Genomic DNA, 19352 nt, shown 5'->3' with positions numbered 1-19352 from the left:
TTTCCTTAGAGAGAAGGCCCATGAAGGGTTTCTTCATCTCCCTATCCCCACTGATGTCTTTCTTGATCTGATCCGCCTCTGTGTGGACTCTAACTCCTTTTCCTTCCAAGGGAAATATTATTCTCAAACCTTCGGTGTCGCTATGGGCTCTCCTCTCTCTCCTGTCCTTGCTAATCTTTACATGGAATACTTCGAGACTGTTCTTCCTACCCTCGATGTGCAACCTTCACTCTGGCTCCGCTATGTGGATGACATCTTTGCCCTGTGGCCTCATGACTCCAGTCTCTTCCAACCTTTTCTTGAAGCTCTTAATAATCTTGCCCCTTCCATTAAGTTTAAAGCTGAATGGGAATCTAATTCCTTGCTTCCTTTCCTTGATGTCCATGTCCACCGCTCAGATACAGGTTTTTCCTTTTCCGTTTACCGTAAACCTATGCACAGTGGCATGTACATTCACTACTTTTCCTATCATGCTTCCCCTGTCAAGAAAAGTGTTCTTATCTCCCTCTTTCTCCGTGCCCTCCGCATCTGTGATCCTCAGTTCCTTCCAGCAGAAATTTCCACTCTTCATAATTCGTTCTCCCGTCTTGGCTACCCTTCCCATTTCATAGACTCTGCCCTCTCACGTGCTAAACGCAATTTCTTCTCTCCCAAACTCTCTACTCATGAGAACTCTTCTATCCTCTGCCTTCCCTACATTTCCGGTCTTTCTAATCTCAACAATTCTCTCCGTCCCTTAGACATCAAGCTTACCTTCCGCCAGACTAACACTCTTCGCACTAATCTCGTTCATACCTCTCCTCCCTCTACAGATGTTCCTGGTGTCTACTCTATTTCTTGCTCCTCCTGTCCTCTTCAATACTTCGGAGAAACTGGTCGATCTCTTTCTGACAGACTTAGGGAGCACAAAAATAGTGTTAGGCTTGCCGACACTAACAATGCTCTTTTCTGTCACGTCAGAGATCATAGCCATCCTATTGACTGGTCTTCTGCTAAAACTGTCTTCCCTACTTCCAACTCGAACAGTCGCCGTCTAGTTGAATCCTCTCTAATACACAACTTTCCTTGTATGAACCTTAGCCCTGGCTTCGTCTCTGTAGATGCCTTCCTCTCCCACTACATTGTAAAATGCTCCAAACTTCAGAACACCCGTGACTTAACCTGAATCCTCATTTTTTCTTTTTCTTTTTCTTCTTCTTCCTCTTCCCCTTTCCTCTTTCCTTTTCTCCTCTGGGTTGTCTTTCTCTCTCCTGTCTCGTGTTTCTGTTCCTTCTTCATTTATTTCACCACTTCCCTTTCACGCACCTCTGTGCGCTTGCTCTCCCTCTGTGGGCATCTAGCTCTCTTGCAGTGCTCCCCTTCCTTTGTATTTGACTGGCTCGTCCTTTTCATTTCCCACTTCTACCACTACCACTACTACTACCTCTTCTTCTACTACTACTACAACTATTGATGAAATTGAGACACATGTGCGGCGTCTGGTTGTCTTTGTTGTGGACGTTTCGCCATCCAGTGGCTGGCTGGATGGCGAAACGTCTATGATGGGGATGCCCGGGTGTTGTGCATGTGTCTTAATTTCATCTTGTCGGTATTATATACAACTCTTGTACTACTACTACTACTACTACCACCACCACCTCTTCCTGCCTATATATAGCCGTCCTGCTCCACCTCTGGTTAGTGTGACTTTGCCAATGGTCCAAGTCGGACCGAAACGTCGTCGTAAGCTTATCTCTTTTATGTGCGGGTTATTTGTGTATTGATACAATAAGGCTTGATAATTAGCTCAATTTGGTTCACCTTCCTGCGTTCCAAGGCTTGTAAATACTTCCAGGCGGTGATGTACTGTACCCTCCAGCACCCGAGTTAAAGGATTATTTGCCGTAGTTGGTACATTAAAGATACGGGTTAACAGCTAACTTTTTTTGACCATGTTCCTTTTTCTTATAGATCTTTATCAAGTCAATGACTTGATGAAGCTCAATATTAAGTGGCACCTTAACACAATAAAAGCACAGTCTTCACCTTTGACCAATAATATTTATATTCCTCAACGCCTTTCCAACATTTTCCGTATCATTTTCTCCTAACAACCATCCTTTTCTGTAATACCTCTCCGATGTACTCCACACTTTTCTCCTTCCTCTAGCAGCCCTAAAAAGTAATCATCAAGCATATTAGCCAGAATATTTGATGAGAATATTTGATGAGGTATGTTCCCAACTGATCTAAACGTTGGTTTCTCTATGATGACGTCTCAGGAAACCTCTCAACCTCTCAGATGTCAGATTGGTGCGGAACGGCCCGCTACGGTACGGAATTCGGTAATTTTTTTTATTTAAGACCTACATTACGAAATTACAGAACCTTTCTTTTTGGAAAGGTATGAAAAACGGAATCAATATCGTACGATAATGTGTTGCTTCCCTTGCTCGCCGCTGTTGCATAGTTATTACATTCAGAGGTAAACACTAAATCCGTATGAGTTACTCCCTGGTCAGGTAATTTCTTTTGTTTTCTTTATCTTATATTAGGATCATTTAACATTAACAAATATTTTCATGAATTGCCAGGAAATTTAAATTTTACCATTAAAAATTACCACTTTCGCTTAAATGTATTTATTTTGAGTAGAACTGCCAAATATAAACCCAAGCAGGTGACTGTTCTTTGTTTTTTTCCTCAAGTTTTTGCTAAATCTTTAGAAAAGCAAAAATATTTTACATCGAACCAAAACGGGTTAATTTGACTATAGTGTATCCATTATGCAACTGTTGCATTACTAGCAACGTATTAGACAACCCCAAAATTAAAAAAATAATTTGCATAAGTGTTGGTGGCCAGAACCTCCACAGAAGTTATCTCGTTAATAGCATCATGCATCATGCATCATGCAACAATTCAGCAACCTAACTCGTCATACATGTTACGAAAATTAAATATCCCACTAATTCTTATCTCTTGAATGTCGAGGAAATAAGAGTCTATAAGAAGCTAGAGTCAAGTGCAGACACCTCCATAAGTTTTTTCAATATATATGCACATGTGTTCTCTGGCTGAGCTTAATCATGATTATTATACCGTCACCGGTGGCCCGTGGCCCGGTGGCCTGGTGGAGTGGCCCGGTGGCCTGGTGGCTAAAGCTCCCGCTTCACACACGGAGGGCCCGGGTTCGATTCCCGGCGGGTGGAAACATTTCGACACGTTTCCTTACACCTGTTGTCCTGTTCACCTAGCAGCAAATAGGTACCTGGGTGTTAGTCGACTGGTGTGGGTCGCATCCTGGGGGACAAGATTAAGGACCCCAATGGAAATAAGTTAGACAATCCTCGATGACGCACTGACTTTCTTGGGTTATCCTGGGTGGCTAACCCTCCGGGGTTAAAAATCCGAACGAAATCTTATGTTATCTTATCTTATCTTACACCGGCAAGGAACTCTTATTATTGTCGGAGAATATGATGCCTCACCTCAGTTTATTGATAGGACAAAATTATGATCCAGAGAAATTTAATTATGTAGATTTTAAAATGGGTGAAATTGCAGGAAAAATAAATGTGATGGAGAACACTCATCGGTGTGTAAATAATATGGATTCAATGAAATATCTTGAGATTTCTCCTAAAGGCTCCTTAAATATAAAAGAAAAGTTGATACAACCATTGATATAAGTTGCTTTTTAAAATATTCTCTGACGTCTACATGACTTTGTCTAGAAAATAAGTTTCATACACACATATACATATACACATATACATGCACACACTCAAACATAAGCCCAAGGCCATGACAGACCAGACCAGACACGACAATGTACTTAAATTAAGTCGTAAACAAATGTTAATGAATAAACAGCAATGGACAGTCAGTCTTCAGGCCGCGGTTCGCCTCTCCGTTAACTATATAAGACCAGAGGGGGAGTTGAATCATAGCTTAGATTCGTTTTTAGTTGAGTCAATTAGAGTGTCTAGAATATAGTGTTATACGAATTAGGGCCAATCTTTTTCCTACATTTTCTGAAGGTTGAACCAGAGTTTGTCTCAAAATCCTATGGGATGAAAACTCTGGCCGTCTTCCTTGAAGTTACAGATGTTCTCCCTTTAAAATGACTCCCTTTTTAATGGGCCCCTTTCTAGATTTATCTATATATTTGGTACGTAAAGTCATTTATATCATATCCAGCATCTGTTTCCCTTTGTATAACTTACAGAAGTCTCCCATTAAATGTATCCCTTTAATGGACTAGTAATATAATTGGTATGTAATTAGTAATATAATTAAGTGCCATTAATATAAATGGGTTGGCTGTTTTTCTAATGCTATTATATTCAACTTTTCTGACTAAGGGTACTGGTATGCCTGGGGCACCTCCTGCCTGTCTGCTTGCCTGCCAACCTGCCTACCTGCCTGCTGCCCTCCATCTCTGCCTCACTCCAGCGAGGACGTTCCCTGTGACCTTATTTGCTTGAACCTCCTCCTCTTTTCTGCATCATTGCAGGCTCCTGATGTGTTGATGGTAACGCAAAAGGCCATGAGCTATCATTCAACTCCCCCCGTGGGTGTTTTCCATCTTGTATCGCTTGTTAGCGATATTTGTGTATCACCATCTGGTATATTCACCATCTTGACGTAAGACGACACACAAGGCATTACTAACAAAAGTAAAATGCGTTTACATTTTCTGTGGATGTTAAGCAGCGCTGCTCGAGTAGTTAAGATCACTAAACATAATCTCAAGTCGTAATGAGCAACTCTGAGTGAATAAATTGACGAGTGGATGGGTTGTTGAACCTTGGTCCTGGTATGTTGTAGGTTCTTTGATGAATATCAAAATGGTATACAATACCGACAGGTTGGTAGGTAAGACACATAGGCAACAGTTAGGCAACTTTATTCCGAAACGTTTCGCCTACACAGTAGGCTTCTTCAGTCGAGTACAGAAAGTAGGCAGGAGCAGTAGAGATGTGAAGACAATGTAATCAGTCCATCACCCTCGAAGTCGTAGATTTGAGGTTGTCATTCCCTCAGCCTGGAGAAGTTCAGTTCCACAGTCAGGAACTAACTGAAGATCAAGCAATGGCATCTTAGTACAGAAAACACCTTGGACAACTTTTCAAGTGAGAATTGTTTGATCTGAGAGGGACATGACCTCTTAGTGGCTGCGTTCTCACTACTACTACTCTGCACCTCTCCTTCCCACAGTATTTAAGTCTCCGCACTGTCGCTTGATCTTCACTTAGTTCCTGACTATGGAACTGACTTCTCCAGGCTGAGGGACTGACAACCTCAAATCTACGACTTCAAGGGTGATGGACTGATTACATCGTCTTCAAATCTCTACTGTTCCTGCCTACTTTCTGTACTCGACTGAAGAAGCCTACTGTGTAGACGAAACGTTTCGGAATAAAGTTGCCTAACTGTTGCCTATTTGTCTTACCTACCAGGTTGTTTGATACGGCGTTGGGATTGCAATGTGCCAGAACCACTATTTGAGTCCCCATTCATTTATTTTTTATTTCTGAGTATGTATAGAAGGAAATTTATCCACTGTAGGGCGCTATATTAAAGATTATTGCCTCACTAAAGGGATTTTTTCAATCTAATGTATTGTGGCGAAAAGTTTCCAAAATAATGTTAATAAACACTGTATACGTGTTTTTAACATTTCTGGGTATCATATATATGGACAATATCTGAGCACAATACATCGCTCTTAAAACAGAAACAGTTCACACGGTACACAAATTCTACTCTCTTGTGCTTTGCTGACGTCCGACTATCATAAGAACATAAGAACATAAGAACGAAGGAACACTGCAGAAGGCCTACTGGCCCATGCGAGGCAGGTCCAAGTCTCCCACCGGCTTAAGCCAATGCACCCAACCTAGTCAGGTCAGGTCACATTGACTTAAGGGAGGAACACGGCAACCGACCTGTTAGCACAAGCTATCAGGTCTAACTCACACCCACCCACATCCACTCATGTATTTATCCAACCTATTTTTAAAGCTACACAACGTTCTGGCCTCTATAACGGTACTTGGGAGTTTGTTCCACTCATCCACAACTCTATTACCAAACCAGTACTTTCCTATATCCCTCCTGAATCTGAATTTTTCCAACTTAAAACCATTGCTGCGAGTCCTGTCTAGGCTAGATATTTTCAGCACACTATTTACATCCCCTTTATTTATTCCTGTCTTCCACTTATACACCTCAATCATATCCCCCCTAATTCTACGTCTTTCTAGAGAGTGCAGTTTCAGGGCCCTTAGTCTATCCTCATAGGGAAGGTTTCTGATACATGGGATCATCTTTGTCATCCTCCTTTGTACATTTTCCAGAGAATTTATATCCATTCTGTAATACGGTGACCAAAACTGTGCAGCATAATCTAAATGAGGCCTAACCAAGGATGTATAGAGTTGAAGAACAACCTGAGGACTCCTATTATTTATGCTTCTTGATATGAAGCCAAGGATTCTATTAGCTTTATTGCGAACACTTATGCACTGTTGTCTTGGTTTCAGATTACTGCTAACGAGAACTCCTAAATCTTTTTCGCAATCCGTAATATTAAGATCTACATTATTTAGTTTATATGTGGCATGGTTATTGTCCTGTCCAACATTTAGAACTTTGCATTTGTCTATATTAAACTGCATCTGCCACTTCTCCGACCACTGCATCAGTCTATTCAAATCTTCCTGGAGTGCTCGAATGTCCTCGTCAGAATGAATTCGACGGCCTATTTTGGTGTCATCGGCAAACTTGCCGATGTCGCTCTTTATGCCCTCATCTATGTCGTTTATGTAGATTGTGAACAGCAGGGGGCCCAACACTGACCCCTGTGGAACACCGCTCGTGACGCTTCCCCACTCTGATTTCTCCCCATTTATGCAAACTCTCTGCTGCCTATTTGTCAACCATGCCTCTATCCAGGAAAAAATTTCTCCTCCTATTCCATGTGCTTTAATTTTCCTCAATAGTCTCTGATGTGGGACCCTGTCAAAAGCCTTACTGAAGTCCATATACACAATATCATATTCATTACCATGATCTACCTCCTCAAATACCTTAGTGAAAAAAGTTAATAAATTCGTAAGGCAGGAACGCCCCTTTGTAAAACCATGCTGAGATTCGTTGATTAATTTATGCTTTTCAAGGTGGCTACGAACTGCCTCGGCAATTATTGATTCCATAAATTTTCCCACTATGGAGGTTAGGCTTATTGGTCTATAGTTCGAAGCTAAGGACCTGTCACCTGTCTTGAAAATAGGTATCACATTTGCCATTTTCCACTTATCTGGCACCATGCCAGTTTGTAGTGATAAGTTGAAAAGATTAGCCAAAGGTGTGCTAAGCTCCTCTTTACATTCCTTTAGAACCCTTGCATACAGTTCATCAGGGCCTGGGGATTTGTTAGGTTTTAATTTATCTATTTGCCTAAGGACCATGTCACTTGTGACCCTAATAGTGCACTGTTTATTATCGTCCTGTTCTACATAATTTATCATTACTGGAATATCGCTGGTATCCTCCTGTGTAAAAACTGAGAGGAAGTATGTGTTAAAAATTCTACACATTTCCTTATCACTGTCAGTGAGCTGACCCGAGGAACTTTTGAGTGGGCCTATCTTGTCCCTGATCTTACTTCTGTATACCTGAAAGAATCCTTTTGGGTTAGTCTTCGATTCTCTTGCAACTTTAACCTCATAATCTCTATTTGCTTTTCTAATTCCCTTTTTTATTTCTCTCTTTAACTGAATATATCGATTTCTTAATTGCCCCTCTCCTCTTTTGATTTGCCTATATATGCCTCTCTTTTGACCAATCAGATATTTTAATCTATTGTTCATCCATTTAGGATCATTTTTGTTTGATCTGATTTCCCTATTTGGAACATAATTTGACTGAGCAGCTAGAACTATGCCCTGGAAAGCATCATATCGGCAACCATCACCACCTACCTGACCCCTAGTCAGGTCATTCCAGTTCAGCCCACCTAAGTAATTTTTCAGTCCTATGAAATCAGCCAAGCGAAAGTCAGGGACAGAGACTTGATTGCCATTATTAGGGGAATTCCATGATATGTTAAAACTGAGTGATTTGTGATCACTCTCCCCAAGCTCATCATTAACCTCAAGATTATTAATTAGTGTTTCCCTACTGGCAAGAACCAAGTCAAGGAGGTTATTTCCCCTAGTTGGCTCTGTCACAAACTGTTTTAAAAAACAATCCTGGATCGTATCAAGAAAGTCACCCGACTCTAAATTTCCTGTCAAATTGCTCCAGTCAATCTGTCTATAGTTGAAATCTCCCATCTACAATTATTCACAGTAAAAACTACGTATCATCAAAATCAGTAACTAAATTTCAGTTAAATGGAAACTGACCCCCAATACTAGCAATAATAAAATTATGCTTGCTATTTTTTTTATCATGCGTGTAACAAAGGAAGAGAAATCGACTAGGTTAGCACTGTTGAGAAGCCAGAGACGCGAGCAGCATAATAATTGAGTCGTTAATCTTTACGTACCTACATCGCTTAGTGAACCCACGGCCAAGGTACATGTCTAATGTGACTTTGTTGACATACGTAGTATTTATGTGTCTTTCAGACCTTGGTGTTTAAGATAGGATAGGATAGGAAAAATAAATTACCAAACACAGCCTGAGGGACTTCAATGATTATCCTCGAAATTAATTTTTGCATTTGCAAGGTTTTTGTGATACATTGGACTGTATCTCGTTATTTGTTACTATCTTCCAGTTTTGTTTAAGATAATTTGCCATTTTTTGTGTTGTTCCATCTCTTTCTCGTGTACCTTCTCTCTCAAAAGTCTCATAGGCTCTCAGGAGTCACAGCATCCGTTTCCTCTCTCTCTCTCTCTCTCTCTCTCTCTCTCTCTCTCTCTCTCTCTCTCTCTCTCTCTCTCTCTCTCTCTCTCTCTCTCTCTCTCTCTCTCTCTCTCTCTCTCTCTTTCTCTCTGTCGTTGTTAGTAATCGACCCTCCATGAAATGAATGAGGTTCTTTCATGCTAGACGAAGGGCTCTTGATCGGCAGAACTGGAGCTGTTCTGCCCTTGACAGGATCTCATTGACTGCCAGAAATGCCTCGGCATTATAGTGGCTTTCTTTGCACTTAGCAAATCAATATTATAATTGCACATTGTAAACTATGCAAGGAAATAAGCTCCTTAATCCTTACCTGCCTTTCACAGGTTTACCATGATATCCTGGTTCAATACTACTACTGCTAATACTAGTATTACTACTACTACCATTAGTATTACTAATACTATTGCTACTACTACTGTTTGTACTTGTATTACTACTACTATTACTACTGCTATTACTACTACTGCTAATACTACTATTACTACTACTATTAGTAGTAGTAGTAATACTAACTACTACTAATCAAGGCACCTCATTCATTTTATGGAGGGTCGATTACTGACAACGACAGAGAGAGAGAGAGAGAGAGAGAGAGAGAGAGAGAGAGAGAGAGAGAGAGAGAGAGAGAGAAAACGGATGCTGTGACTCCTGAGAGCCTATGAGAGTTTAGAGAGAGAAGAAACACGAGAAAGAGATGAAACAACACAAAAAATGGCAAATTATATTAAACAAAACTGAAAGAAACGAATAACGAGACACAGTCCAATGTTTCACAGAAACCTAACACCTACAAATGTAAAAATAACTTCGAGAACTACTATTAATAATAACAATAATAATAAATAATAATAATAATTCAATTATTATTACTACTACTACTACTATACATAACTCAAGAAAAATATTCAAAGTTATCTAATGATTTCATTCTGGTGAAAACTAGGTCCATGTTTTTGAAACGCCCAGTATAAATAAGATATTGAAAACAAAGAACATTTACTCTTCTCTGGGAGGTACAAAACGGAGTGTGTAATGTATATACTTGATACAGAATCAGCTGATAATGAGTGAGTATTTTTTGTTTGCCACAATCTTAAACCACTAGATGTGGTCAAAACATATGTCAGAGTCAGACATAATTCAGAAGGACTCTGTGTTTTCGTTCTTACGGTGTATTTCACATTTTGAGGTTTGGTTCCATCTTTGTTACTAATAACTGGTTACACAAATTTTACATGAACTTAGCTGGAGTCAGCAAGTGCGTGAAAAATTTTATCTTCATTTTTCCAAAAGTAATCGTATAAATTTTGTGGAATCCGGTTCTGTAACCGACATTTTATCTGGGTGAATATACTTTTTTTTTTAACACAGCTTACATTTTCTTTTTTAAATTAGATTATTCTAACCATGAACGTCATGAAGATTTGACGTCCCTTCTGGGCTCTCTGCCGAGAAGTGCCATCCACTATTAGTGAAAGATTGTCTGGTACTATCAAATGGTTGAGGCAACGATGGCGAGGTACAAGACTCTCATGTGTTTCACTCGTCTCTGGTAAACTGACTACTGGTCTTGGATGATGGAACACTAGCAGGTCTTGAATAGTTAACTAAATACACTGGGAAAGACAATGGAAAAGCCAACCAGCAAATAATCGACAGTGAGATTCATACTGAAAGGTAAAGCTCAAGCCATTGTTCCTACTGAGAGTATCCTGCTAGAAGCCCCTCTAGGAACTAATACTATTGATGTGATGCTCCAAGACAAATAAGATTATTTAAATAAAATACATACATGCATATATTCGCACATTCATAAGTAATATTTGCTGAGAAAAATACATGTAATGTGATGGCAGTATACAGTAAGGGTCAAGTGAGTTTGGAATGTATATGATGGCAGCTACACTTGGTTCTTTGTAAATTATATATCGATAGAAATACGTTTTATTTGTTATTGTTTGCATTAAAAATTTAACCTGATATTTGAAAATATATCAGAGCATCATTCTGAGGTCACAAATTAAGAAAAAATATACATGTAAGTGTATATATACAATATATACGATATAAATGCGCTATCAAGAATTATGTACACACTCATTGTTCATCTCATCCAACAAGACTCACGCTATTTTCATGTCCAGTGTTGTGAATCAATAGACAAAACAATCACTGGCATCTCATTAAGATCAAGCATTACATCTTAATGATCCACTCTACCACTGTGATAAAGTCATTTAGAGAGTCTTCTGTACATCATAATTGCAGGAACTTCCTTGGACAGTCTTGATAAAGCGGGAAGTGTCAACATTGATGCTCTTGAAGGCAGCTTCGCACCGCTTCACGAACTTGTCTGCCAGACTTGGGGAGCGAGTGAAGATGAAAGCAAAGTCTGAGTAATAATCGAAGTTGTAGCTGTGGCAGGAGTATATGCAGGCGAAGTTAGTGTAGTCAGTGTCCAGGATAACGTAGGGAGCCGCCCAGGCTGGTGAGGAGATAATATTCTTTTAGAGTTGCTTAATAACATTAAGCGGAGTCAGGTATATATATACCCGCCCTTACAGAAACACGTCCATACAGTCACCAGCGCATACAAATTATCTCCCTTACAAATACCCGCCCATACAGACACTGGCCCAGACTTATACCCACCCATCCGGATACCCGCAAATACAGATACCCGCATATATATATATATATATATATATATATATATATATATATATATATATATATATATATATATATATATATATATATATATATATATATATATATATATATATATATATATGTTGTTAGTGATTAGCTCTTGTTCCATTAAGTGGACCGCTCTTCACCTTCCTAAAAAAGAATCTGATTGTCTCTCACATCTCATGTGCTGTATGACTCCTAGGAGTTTAGCGCTTCCCCCATAATAATATAAAACTAAAATTAGTAATAATAATATTAATATAAAAATATCAAAAATAATATTAATATAAAAATAGTAATAATATTGATGTACTAATAATAATAATTACAAATGAGACAAGTTTTAGTGCCAAACTTTGCAGAAGATATTCTTTGTATTCAAATATTGAACACAAAATATACAAAAATTTAAATATACGAGCTTCAGTTTTATGTAACTTGTGGATCTTGGAAACAGATGTCCAAACCATATTTACAATTTAATTGACTGAAAACGTGGCAGCGTTTGTTTAATATTAGTAACTACATGCTGAGAGGGCCAAGAACTTGGCATCTGAGATGTATTTTCTCTCACTGCAGCAGCATTCAAGATTCATTGCTTCCAGCTCGCCTGTATCTAACACTCTCACTCAGTCCTCACTAATTCTCCAAACCTACTTCTCACTCTACCATCATATTTTTGCTCGGAAGCTCCCTGTAACAGAGGCTTCTAAGTGTTGCGCCATCCTGGCCACTCCTACCTTCCATGTGTCCCAGGTGTTGCGCCATCCTGGCCACTTTTACCTTCCATGTGTCCCAGGTGTTGCGCCATCCTGGCCACTTTTACCTTCCATGTGTCCCAGGTGTTGCGCCATCCTGGCCACTTTTACCTTCCATGTGTCCCAGGTGTTGCGCCCTCCTGGCCACCCCTACTTTCCATGTGTCCCAGGTGTGTGCGCCCTCCTGGCCACCCTACCTTCCATGTGTCCCAGGTGTGTGCGCCCTCCTGGCCACCCTACCTTCCATGTGTCCCAGGAGTGTGCGCCCTCCTGGCCACCCTACCTTCCATATGTCCCAGGTGTTGCGCCCTCCTGGCCACCCTACCTTCCATATGTCCCAGGTGTTGCGCCCTCCTGGCCACTCCTACCTTCCATGTGTCCCAGGTGTTGCGCCATCCTGGCCACTCCTACCTTTCATGTGTCCAAGGTGTTGCGCCCTCCTGGCCACTCCTACCTTCCATGTGTCCCAGGTGTTGCGCCCTCCTGGCCACTCCTACCTTCCATGTGTCCCTGATGTGTGCACCGTCCTGGCTACCCTATCTTCCATGTGTCCCAGATGTGTGCACACTCCTGGCCACCCCTACCTTGCATGTGCCCGAGGTGTTGCACCCTCCTGGCCATCCCCACCTTCCTCCATCTCTCCTATACGATCAATCATGATAAACGACCACAATACCGTGAGTGGAACTATATAGAGATAATTCACACATAGGAGAAGCAAACTTTTAGCGACGTTTCGGTCCAACTTAGACCATTAACTAGTCCAAATCGGACCGTATCGACGATATCAGTTTTTTTCTGGTATGTTGCAGGTTATTTGTGTAACCTTGCTTATTTCTGCCGAAAACTATACGAAATAATTTACATATTCCTCTTCTTCCCTCTACCCCTTAGGCACCCTCCCTTCTTAGGCACCCTCCCTTCTTAGGCACCGTCGCTTCTTAGGCACTGTCGCTTCTTAGGCACCCTCCCTTCTTAGGCACCCTCCCTTCTTAGGCACCCTCCCTTCTTAGGCACCCTCCCTTCTTAGGCACCCTCCCTTCTTAGGCATCCTCCCTTCTTAGGCATCCTCCCTTCTTAGGCATCATCCCTTCTTAGGCACCCTCCCTTCTTAGGCATCCTCCCTTCTCAGGCACCCTCCCTTCTTAGGCACCCTCCCTTCTTAGGCACCCTCCCTTCTTAGGCACCCTCCCTTCTTAGGCATCCTCCCTTCTTAGGCACCCTCCCTTCTTAGGCATCCTCCCTTCTTAGGCACCCTCCCTTCTTAGGCACCCTCCCTTCTTAGGCACCCTCCCTTCTTAGGCACCCTCCCTTCTTAGGCATCCTCCCTTCTTAGGCACCCTCCCTTCTTAGGCACCCTCCCTTCTTAGGCATCCTCCCTTCTTAGGCACCCTCCCTTCTTAGGCATCCTCCCTTCTTAGGCACCCTCCCTTCTTAGGCACCCTCCCTTCTTAGGCATCCTCCCTTCTTAGGCACCCTCCCTTCTTAGGCACCCTCCCTTCTTAGGCACCCTCCCTTCTTAGGCATCCTCCCTTCTTAGGCACCCTCCCTTCTTAGGCACCCTCCCTTCTTAGGCATCCTCCCTTCTTAGGCACCCTCCCTTCTTAGGCATCCTCCCTTCTTAGGCACCCTCCCTTCTTAGGCACCCTCCCTTCTTAGGCATCCTCCCTTCTTAGGCACCCTCCCTTCTTAGGCATCCTCCCTTCTTAGGCATCCTCCCTTCTTAGGCATCCTCCCTTCTTAGGCATCCTCCCTTCTTAGGCATCCTCCCTTCTTAGGCATCCTCCCTTCTTAGGCATCCTCCCTTCTTAGGCATCCTCCCTTCTTAGGCACCCTCCCTTCTTAGGCATCCTCCCTTCTTAGGCATCCTCCCTTCTTAGGCACCCTCCCTTCTTAGGCATCCTCCCTTCTTAGGCATCCTCCCTTCTTAGGCATACTCCCTTTCTACAGTAATTAATTTACCAACTGTTTCATAATTTTTCCCCTATTCTTCAGCATTTTGGTTTAAATTTCATTTTTATCATCTGAATTTAGCACATTCTTCTTTTTTCCATCACCCACTTTTTTTCCATATTCTGTGCTGTTTCCTAACTAAACTTATTCCTTCCTGCATAATGTATGCACTTTCCGCCTCCGTTTGATCGACATCAAAAAAATATTATTTCCCCTCTTCTAATACTCTGCCACCAGATCCAGAATCATGCAACCTGCACCATTAACTGAATATTCATTTGCTTCTCGGGGTATCTCATATTTATTTCTCTCTCTCCATTCTCCCCCCCCCTCCGTCAGCATAATCTGTTCATAATGACTTGCTCTATTTTTTTACAATGAAGAGATAAGCCCATTTGGGCTTAACGCAAAGATTGGTTGAGGTTCGATCCTCTAGTTAGTAATGGGGAAGTAACAGGGACAACTTACAGTTCTCGTAGTCAATGGTGAGATGAGGATCACCCAGAGGGCTGGGATAGGCCTTTCCTTGTCGCTTCAACAAGCTGCCATCAGTAGTCACGCCAGTCGACGTGATTTCAAACTGTTTTCCATCTGTAAAATTAAAATATATTACATTAATTACCTTGAATGTCTCATATTCGATACTAAACTTTTGTACAGTAAATTAATAATGCAGAATATAATAGAAAAAACTTTCATGGTTGAGAAAAGGGTATATTTACCGAAGGAATATTCGTTGCGGACACATTTATCGATGAGCTGGTATGGGTTGTTGGTGAGGGCGAACTGATACCAGACACCTGCGTACTGCAATGTAAACAAAATTAATTGCTTTATTATCATTATCAGTATCATCATCGTCATCATTATTACTATCATTGATGTCAATATTGTCATTAATTGCTGCGATATGACTCACAGTTGTAAATATTTAATTTATCAGTACATGAAAACATATCTACTATCGAAAATACTTGTGTTTTATCTTCCTCAACCTGTTGCAAGTGTTGCAACAGGTAGACTGAGAGAAAAGATTCTCCACACGTGTCTGTCGCTCATAACTCGTCAACACATAGATTTGAGCAAATATTTATGGATGTGAATTCTTTAAATATAAAACATGAATCAAATTCTCCTCTCGACTCATTATTAAATATGAAAACTAAATGAATGGAAGACGATAATTGAGTGTCATGAAAATTATGTACATTATTACCTAGAGATGAAAGAGAACTTACGTTGGCGTGGTTTGGAACTTGCTCAGCCCACAGCTTGCTCTCTTCAACAGGCTGACACTGGCCTTGGACCACAAAATCTGGAATCTTATCAGCAGCGACTGCGGCTACCAGGACAAGCAGAATGGACAGCGACTTCATGGTGGCAGGCAAGGCAACCTTCTGAGCGTGGAGGGCATCGTGCGTCTTTTATATAAGGATGGGCAGAGTGCAGTTACCTAAGTTACCCCCCGCCCCATCCTTCCTCAAGCCCACAAGTATCCTACAATATATATACACTTTTTAAAGTTATACCCTGCGGATATTTCTGTAGTAATTCTACCCTATATAATAAATTATTAGTTCGTAATGATACTGTAAATAAATCTCAAAATTACTTAACAATGGCTTATTGTACGAACAGTTAGGTTTTTCCTGCTCAGGCCGCCATTATATAAGCGAGGGCATCAAGACGGAGCCTCAGTAACACTCTAACTAGCACGATGTTTACAACAGTCATTGCTGCTGCCCTTGTGGCCTGTGTTGCAGCAGACGGCATTCCAAGTTTTGTCACTCCTGGCAAATGTGCAAGTGTTGCTAACCAAGATAACTTCGACCTCAGAAAGGTGAGTTCACACTGTTGAATCGGACTTGAAAATTAAATATGGTGTAAACATTTCCCAAATATTATATTTTTAAATGTTTTAATATCCTCTGCAGTACGCTGGACGATGGTACCAGACCCATATCATCGAGAACCCATACCAGCCAGTAACTCGTTGCGTCCACTCCAACTATGACTATTCCGAGAGTGACTACGGCTTCAAGGTGACCACCGCCGGCTTCAACCCCAGCGACGAGTACCTTAAGCTTGATTTTAGTGTCTACCCAACTAAGGAGTTCCCAGCAGCTCACATGCTCATTGATGCTCCTTCGGGTAAGTGTGGAGAAATGCAACTGAAGGGAGGGAAGTAGAGGATACAGGAGAAGTGGTTGGTAACGCAAAGAGAGCTGATACTCAATTGCTTTTTCACTACTTTTAAGCCGTCAGTAAAGCAGGGTAACGTGCTTCATTATCACACATACAAACACACACACACACACACACACACACACACACACACACACACACACACACACACACACACACACACACACATAAACACACACACAAACACACACACACACACACACACACACACACACACACACACACACACACACACACACACACACACACACACACACACACATATATATATATATATATATATATATATATACATATATATATATATATATGTGTGTGTGTGTTCGAGTGTGTGTTTATGTCGTGCCGAATAGGTAAAATTGGTCAGTCAGCAAGAACTCATTTAAAATTAAGTCATTTCTGAAATTTTCTCTTATACGTTTAAAGATATATTTCTTTTCATTTATGTGAAAGTAAAAATTAATAATTTTGTACCAAAAGAACCTTAGAAAACTTATCTAGCCTTATTATAACAAGTGCAATTTAATTTAACCTAATCCAACTAAATATATTTTAGATACGTTTACAATAATTTAATAATAAACAAACACAATGAAATATATACTTGTTTTCGTTAGGTTCTGAATGATATATATATATATATATATATATATATATATATATATATATATATAGATATATATATATATATATATACATATATATATATATATATATATATATATATATATACATATATTGTGTGTGTATCTGCTTACGTTTTAATACTATATCACTTTCGGCAGTATTCGCGTCACCTTACGAGGTCATCGAGACTGACTACGATACTTACTCCTGCGTCTACTCCTGCGTCACCACCGACAAGTACAAGTCAGAGTTCGGCTTCGTGTTCTCTCGTACTCCCCAGACCTCAGGACCTGCAGCCGAGAAGTGTGCCGCTGTCTTCAACAAGAACGGTGTTGAGTTCTCCAAGTTCAAACCTGTCCAACAGACGGCTGAGTGCGTCTACAGAGCTTAATTCCACAATTTTTCAAAGCCTTTTAAACTTTAATTTTTTTTTTTATTTCTGTCTCATTTATTTCCGATTGCAAAATTTGTCTCCATCTCGCAACAAATTAAGCAATAAGGGATGTCTCATCATTAACTATAACTCTCAGAAGCATAACATTTTGTCTATGTGAACCAAGAAATGTATTCTTTCAAGTATATGTAATTATGTATATGTGTATATAGTATTCAACAATATATATTTTTTGCGCTATCATGAATGTATGTATGTTAAGAAATTAATAAAATATATTAAATGTATAAACAAGTCTTGCTCTTGGACCATCATAAACATTACTGTGACTTGTAGTTTCTATCACCTTATTTTTTTATTTAGCAAAATATAGATAGACTATTAAGGTGATCCTTTACTATTCAGTCTGATAGTCATACAGTGGGTACAAAAGCTGTGTTGTACCTATCATAGTCGATCACTCAGGATGTGTCACATACATAGTGTTAAAATGAGACGGTAAAAGTTGGGAGACATCAGTAAGGCAGGGTAGTTACTGTCAAGTATTACATTAAGAGTATATAACATGTTTGTATGTTATTTATAGTGTTTATTATATCATATTAGATCAATTCTGATAGATAAATAAGCCGTAGAGTTGATATATAAGCTGATATAAGCGTAATAATGAAGTGATTCCTCCTGGCACTCTCTGGAGTGGGAACACTGCCCAGCGTTCCCATATGGTTCCTGGTTGGTTCTAAGTCTACGGATAAACTCCGCCTACTGTTTTATGATGCCAAATAGTCAGTTATTATATTCAAATTCAAATTCAAATTCAAAGTTTATTCTCTATAAGGATTACAATGCTGTGTTTACAGAATTTGGTTATTGTGTGGTTTACATGTAGTAAAATAATAATTACAGTGTACCACTAGAATAGAATAATGCAAGAAAAAGAGAAATAAGTCACTCTGTCTGACTTTTTTGGGTTATCCTAGGTTCTCTACACATATGCTGCTATGTATGATAATTCTATGTAACTGTATTTTTGTATACCTTAATAAACTTGCTTACTTACTTACTTACTTATAAAAACAAGGAAAATTTTCCAAAAAAATATATGGGCTGTGAGCAGACTCGCTACCCACATCGCCGTCACCATACCTGATATAAATGGCTATAATTTCTTGCAGAAACGTCGTAGAACATTCATTCTGGTACCATTGTGTTGCCAAAGAATTAAGTTATTTTTCGGTATAAATAACTCAATTTCCATAATTTTTCGATTTTTTTTGAGCGCGCGGAAAATTGCTCAGCTACAGGAGCTTCAAAGAGGTTTCCTTCTAGCGCAGCTGGGGTTTCTTGGTCTTCAAGAAAATTTCGGAAAGTAGGCAGTTGTGATGCCTAGATGCTGGTGACGGTGTCTTGATGTACGAAATCTCAACTACCCTGCCCTTCTAATAATGTTGGTACCATTACAGACATACTCTGCTCTTGCAATAATATTGGTACCATTACCAACATACTCTGCTCTTGTAATAATGTTGGTACCATTACCGAAATACTCTGCTCTTGTAATAATATTGGTACCATTACCGACATACTCTGCTCTTCTTCTCCATTAGTTTTCTTTTAAACGGGGAAGGAAGGAAGGATGGAGTGGTAGAAACGACGAAGGGATGCTCTGTAAAACTGATTAATGTAAAAAAAAATAAAAAATAAACCAGCCAACCTTCTGGTGCATGTTCACCGGACGAAAGAATGCGGACGTTTGAGTGTGAAACACCCAAGTGTTGCACATTCATCTAGGTTTTCTTCTATTCTCTTAACAGTTCTTG

At 40.2% G+C, this 19352-nt stretch overlaps 2 protein-coding genes across 2 annotated transcripts; one reads left to right on the top strand and one right to left on the bottom strand.

The window, feature by feature from the left end:
* Positions 1–10894: 10894 nt before the first annotated feature.
* On the bottom strand, positions 10895–15715 carry LOC128690607 (crustacyanin-C1 subunit). Its single transcript, XM_053779337.2, has 4 exons — positions 15545–15715; positions 15029–15113; positions 14775–14897; positions 10895–11386 (listed from the first exon to the last, which is right to left on the bottom strand). The coding sequence occupies exons 1-4, from the start codon at positions 15680–15682 to the stop codon at positions 11139–11141; spliced, it is 594 nt and encodes a 197-aa protein (XP_053635312.1). The 5' UTR covers positions 15683–15715; the 3' UTR covers positions 10895–11138.
* A 271-nt stretch (positions 15716–15986) lies between these two features.
* On the top strand, positions 15987–17861 carry LOC128690608 (crustacyanin-A2 subunit). The gene is made up of 3 exons (XM_053779338.2): positions 15987–16146; positions 16241–16457; positions 17297–17861. The coding sequence occupies exons 1-3, from the start codon at positions 16024–16026 to the stop codon at positions 17527–17529; spliced, it is 573 nt and encodes a 190-aa protein (XP_053635313.2). The 5' UTR covers positions 15987–16023; the 3' UTR covers positions 17530–17861.
* Positions 17862–19352: the final 1491 nt, after the last annotated feature.

Source organism: Cherax quadricarinatus, chromosome 29 (assembly GCF_038502225.1).
Source record: "Cherax quadricarinatus isolate ZL_2023a chromosome 29, ASM3850222v1, whole genome shotgun sequence".
NCBI lineage: Eukaryota > Metazoa > Arthropoda > Malacostraca > Decapoda > Parastacidae > Cherax > Cherax quadricarinatus.
The sequence above is the reverse complement of the archived record's forward strand: the minus strand, read 5'-3'. Positions and strand labels throughout refer to the sequence as shown.

Bases quoted from the DNA above. Each gene is read 5' to 3' on its own strand.
- LOC128690607 (XM_053779337.2), bottom strand. From the start codon at position 15,682: ATGAAGTCGCTGTCCATTCTGCTTGTCCTGGTAGCCGCAGTCGCTGCT. The intron at 14,898-15,028 runs GTAAATATACCC...TTAATTTTACAG, and splicing joins CCGCAACGAATATTCCTTCG to ATGGAAAACAGTTTGAAATC. The intron at 11,387-14,774 runs GTAAGTTGTCCC...TCTCCTCACCAG, and splicing joins CACCATTGACTACGAGAACT to CCTGGGCGGCTCCCTACGTT.
- LOC128690608 (XM_053779338.2), top strand. From the start codon at position 16,024: ATGTTTACAACAGTCATTGCTGCTGCCCTTGTGGCCTGTGTTGCAGCA. The intron at 16,147-16,240 runs GTGAGTTCACAC...TATCCTCTGCAG, and splicing joins ATAACTTCGACCTCAGAAAG to TACGCTGGACGATGGTACCA. The intron at 16,458-17,296 runs GTAAGTGTGGAG...CACTTTCGGCAG, and splicing joins GCTCATTGATGCTCCTTCGG to TATTCGCGTCACCTTACGAG.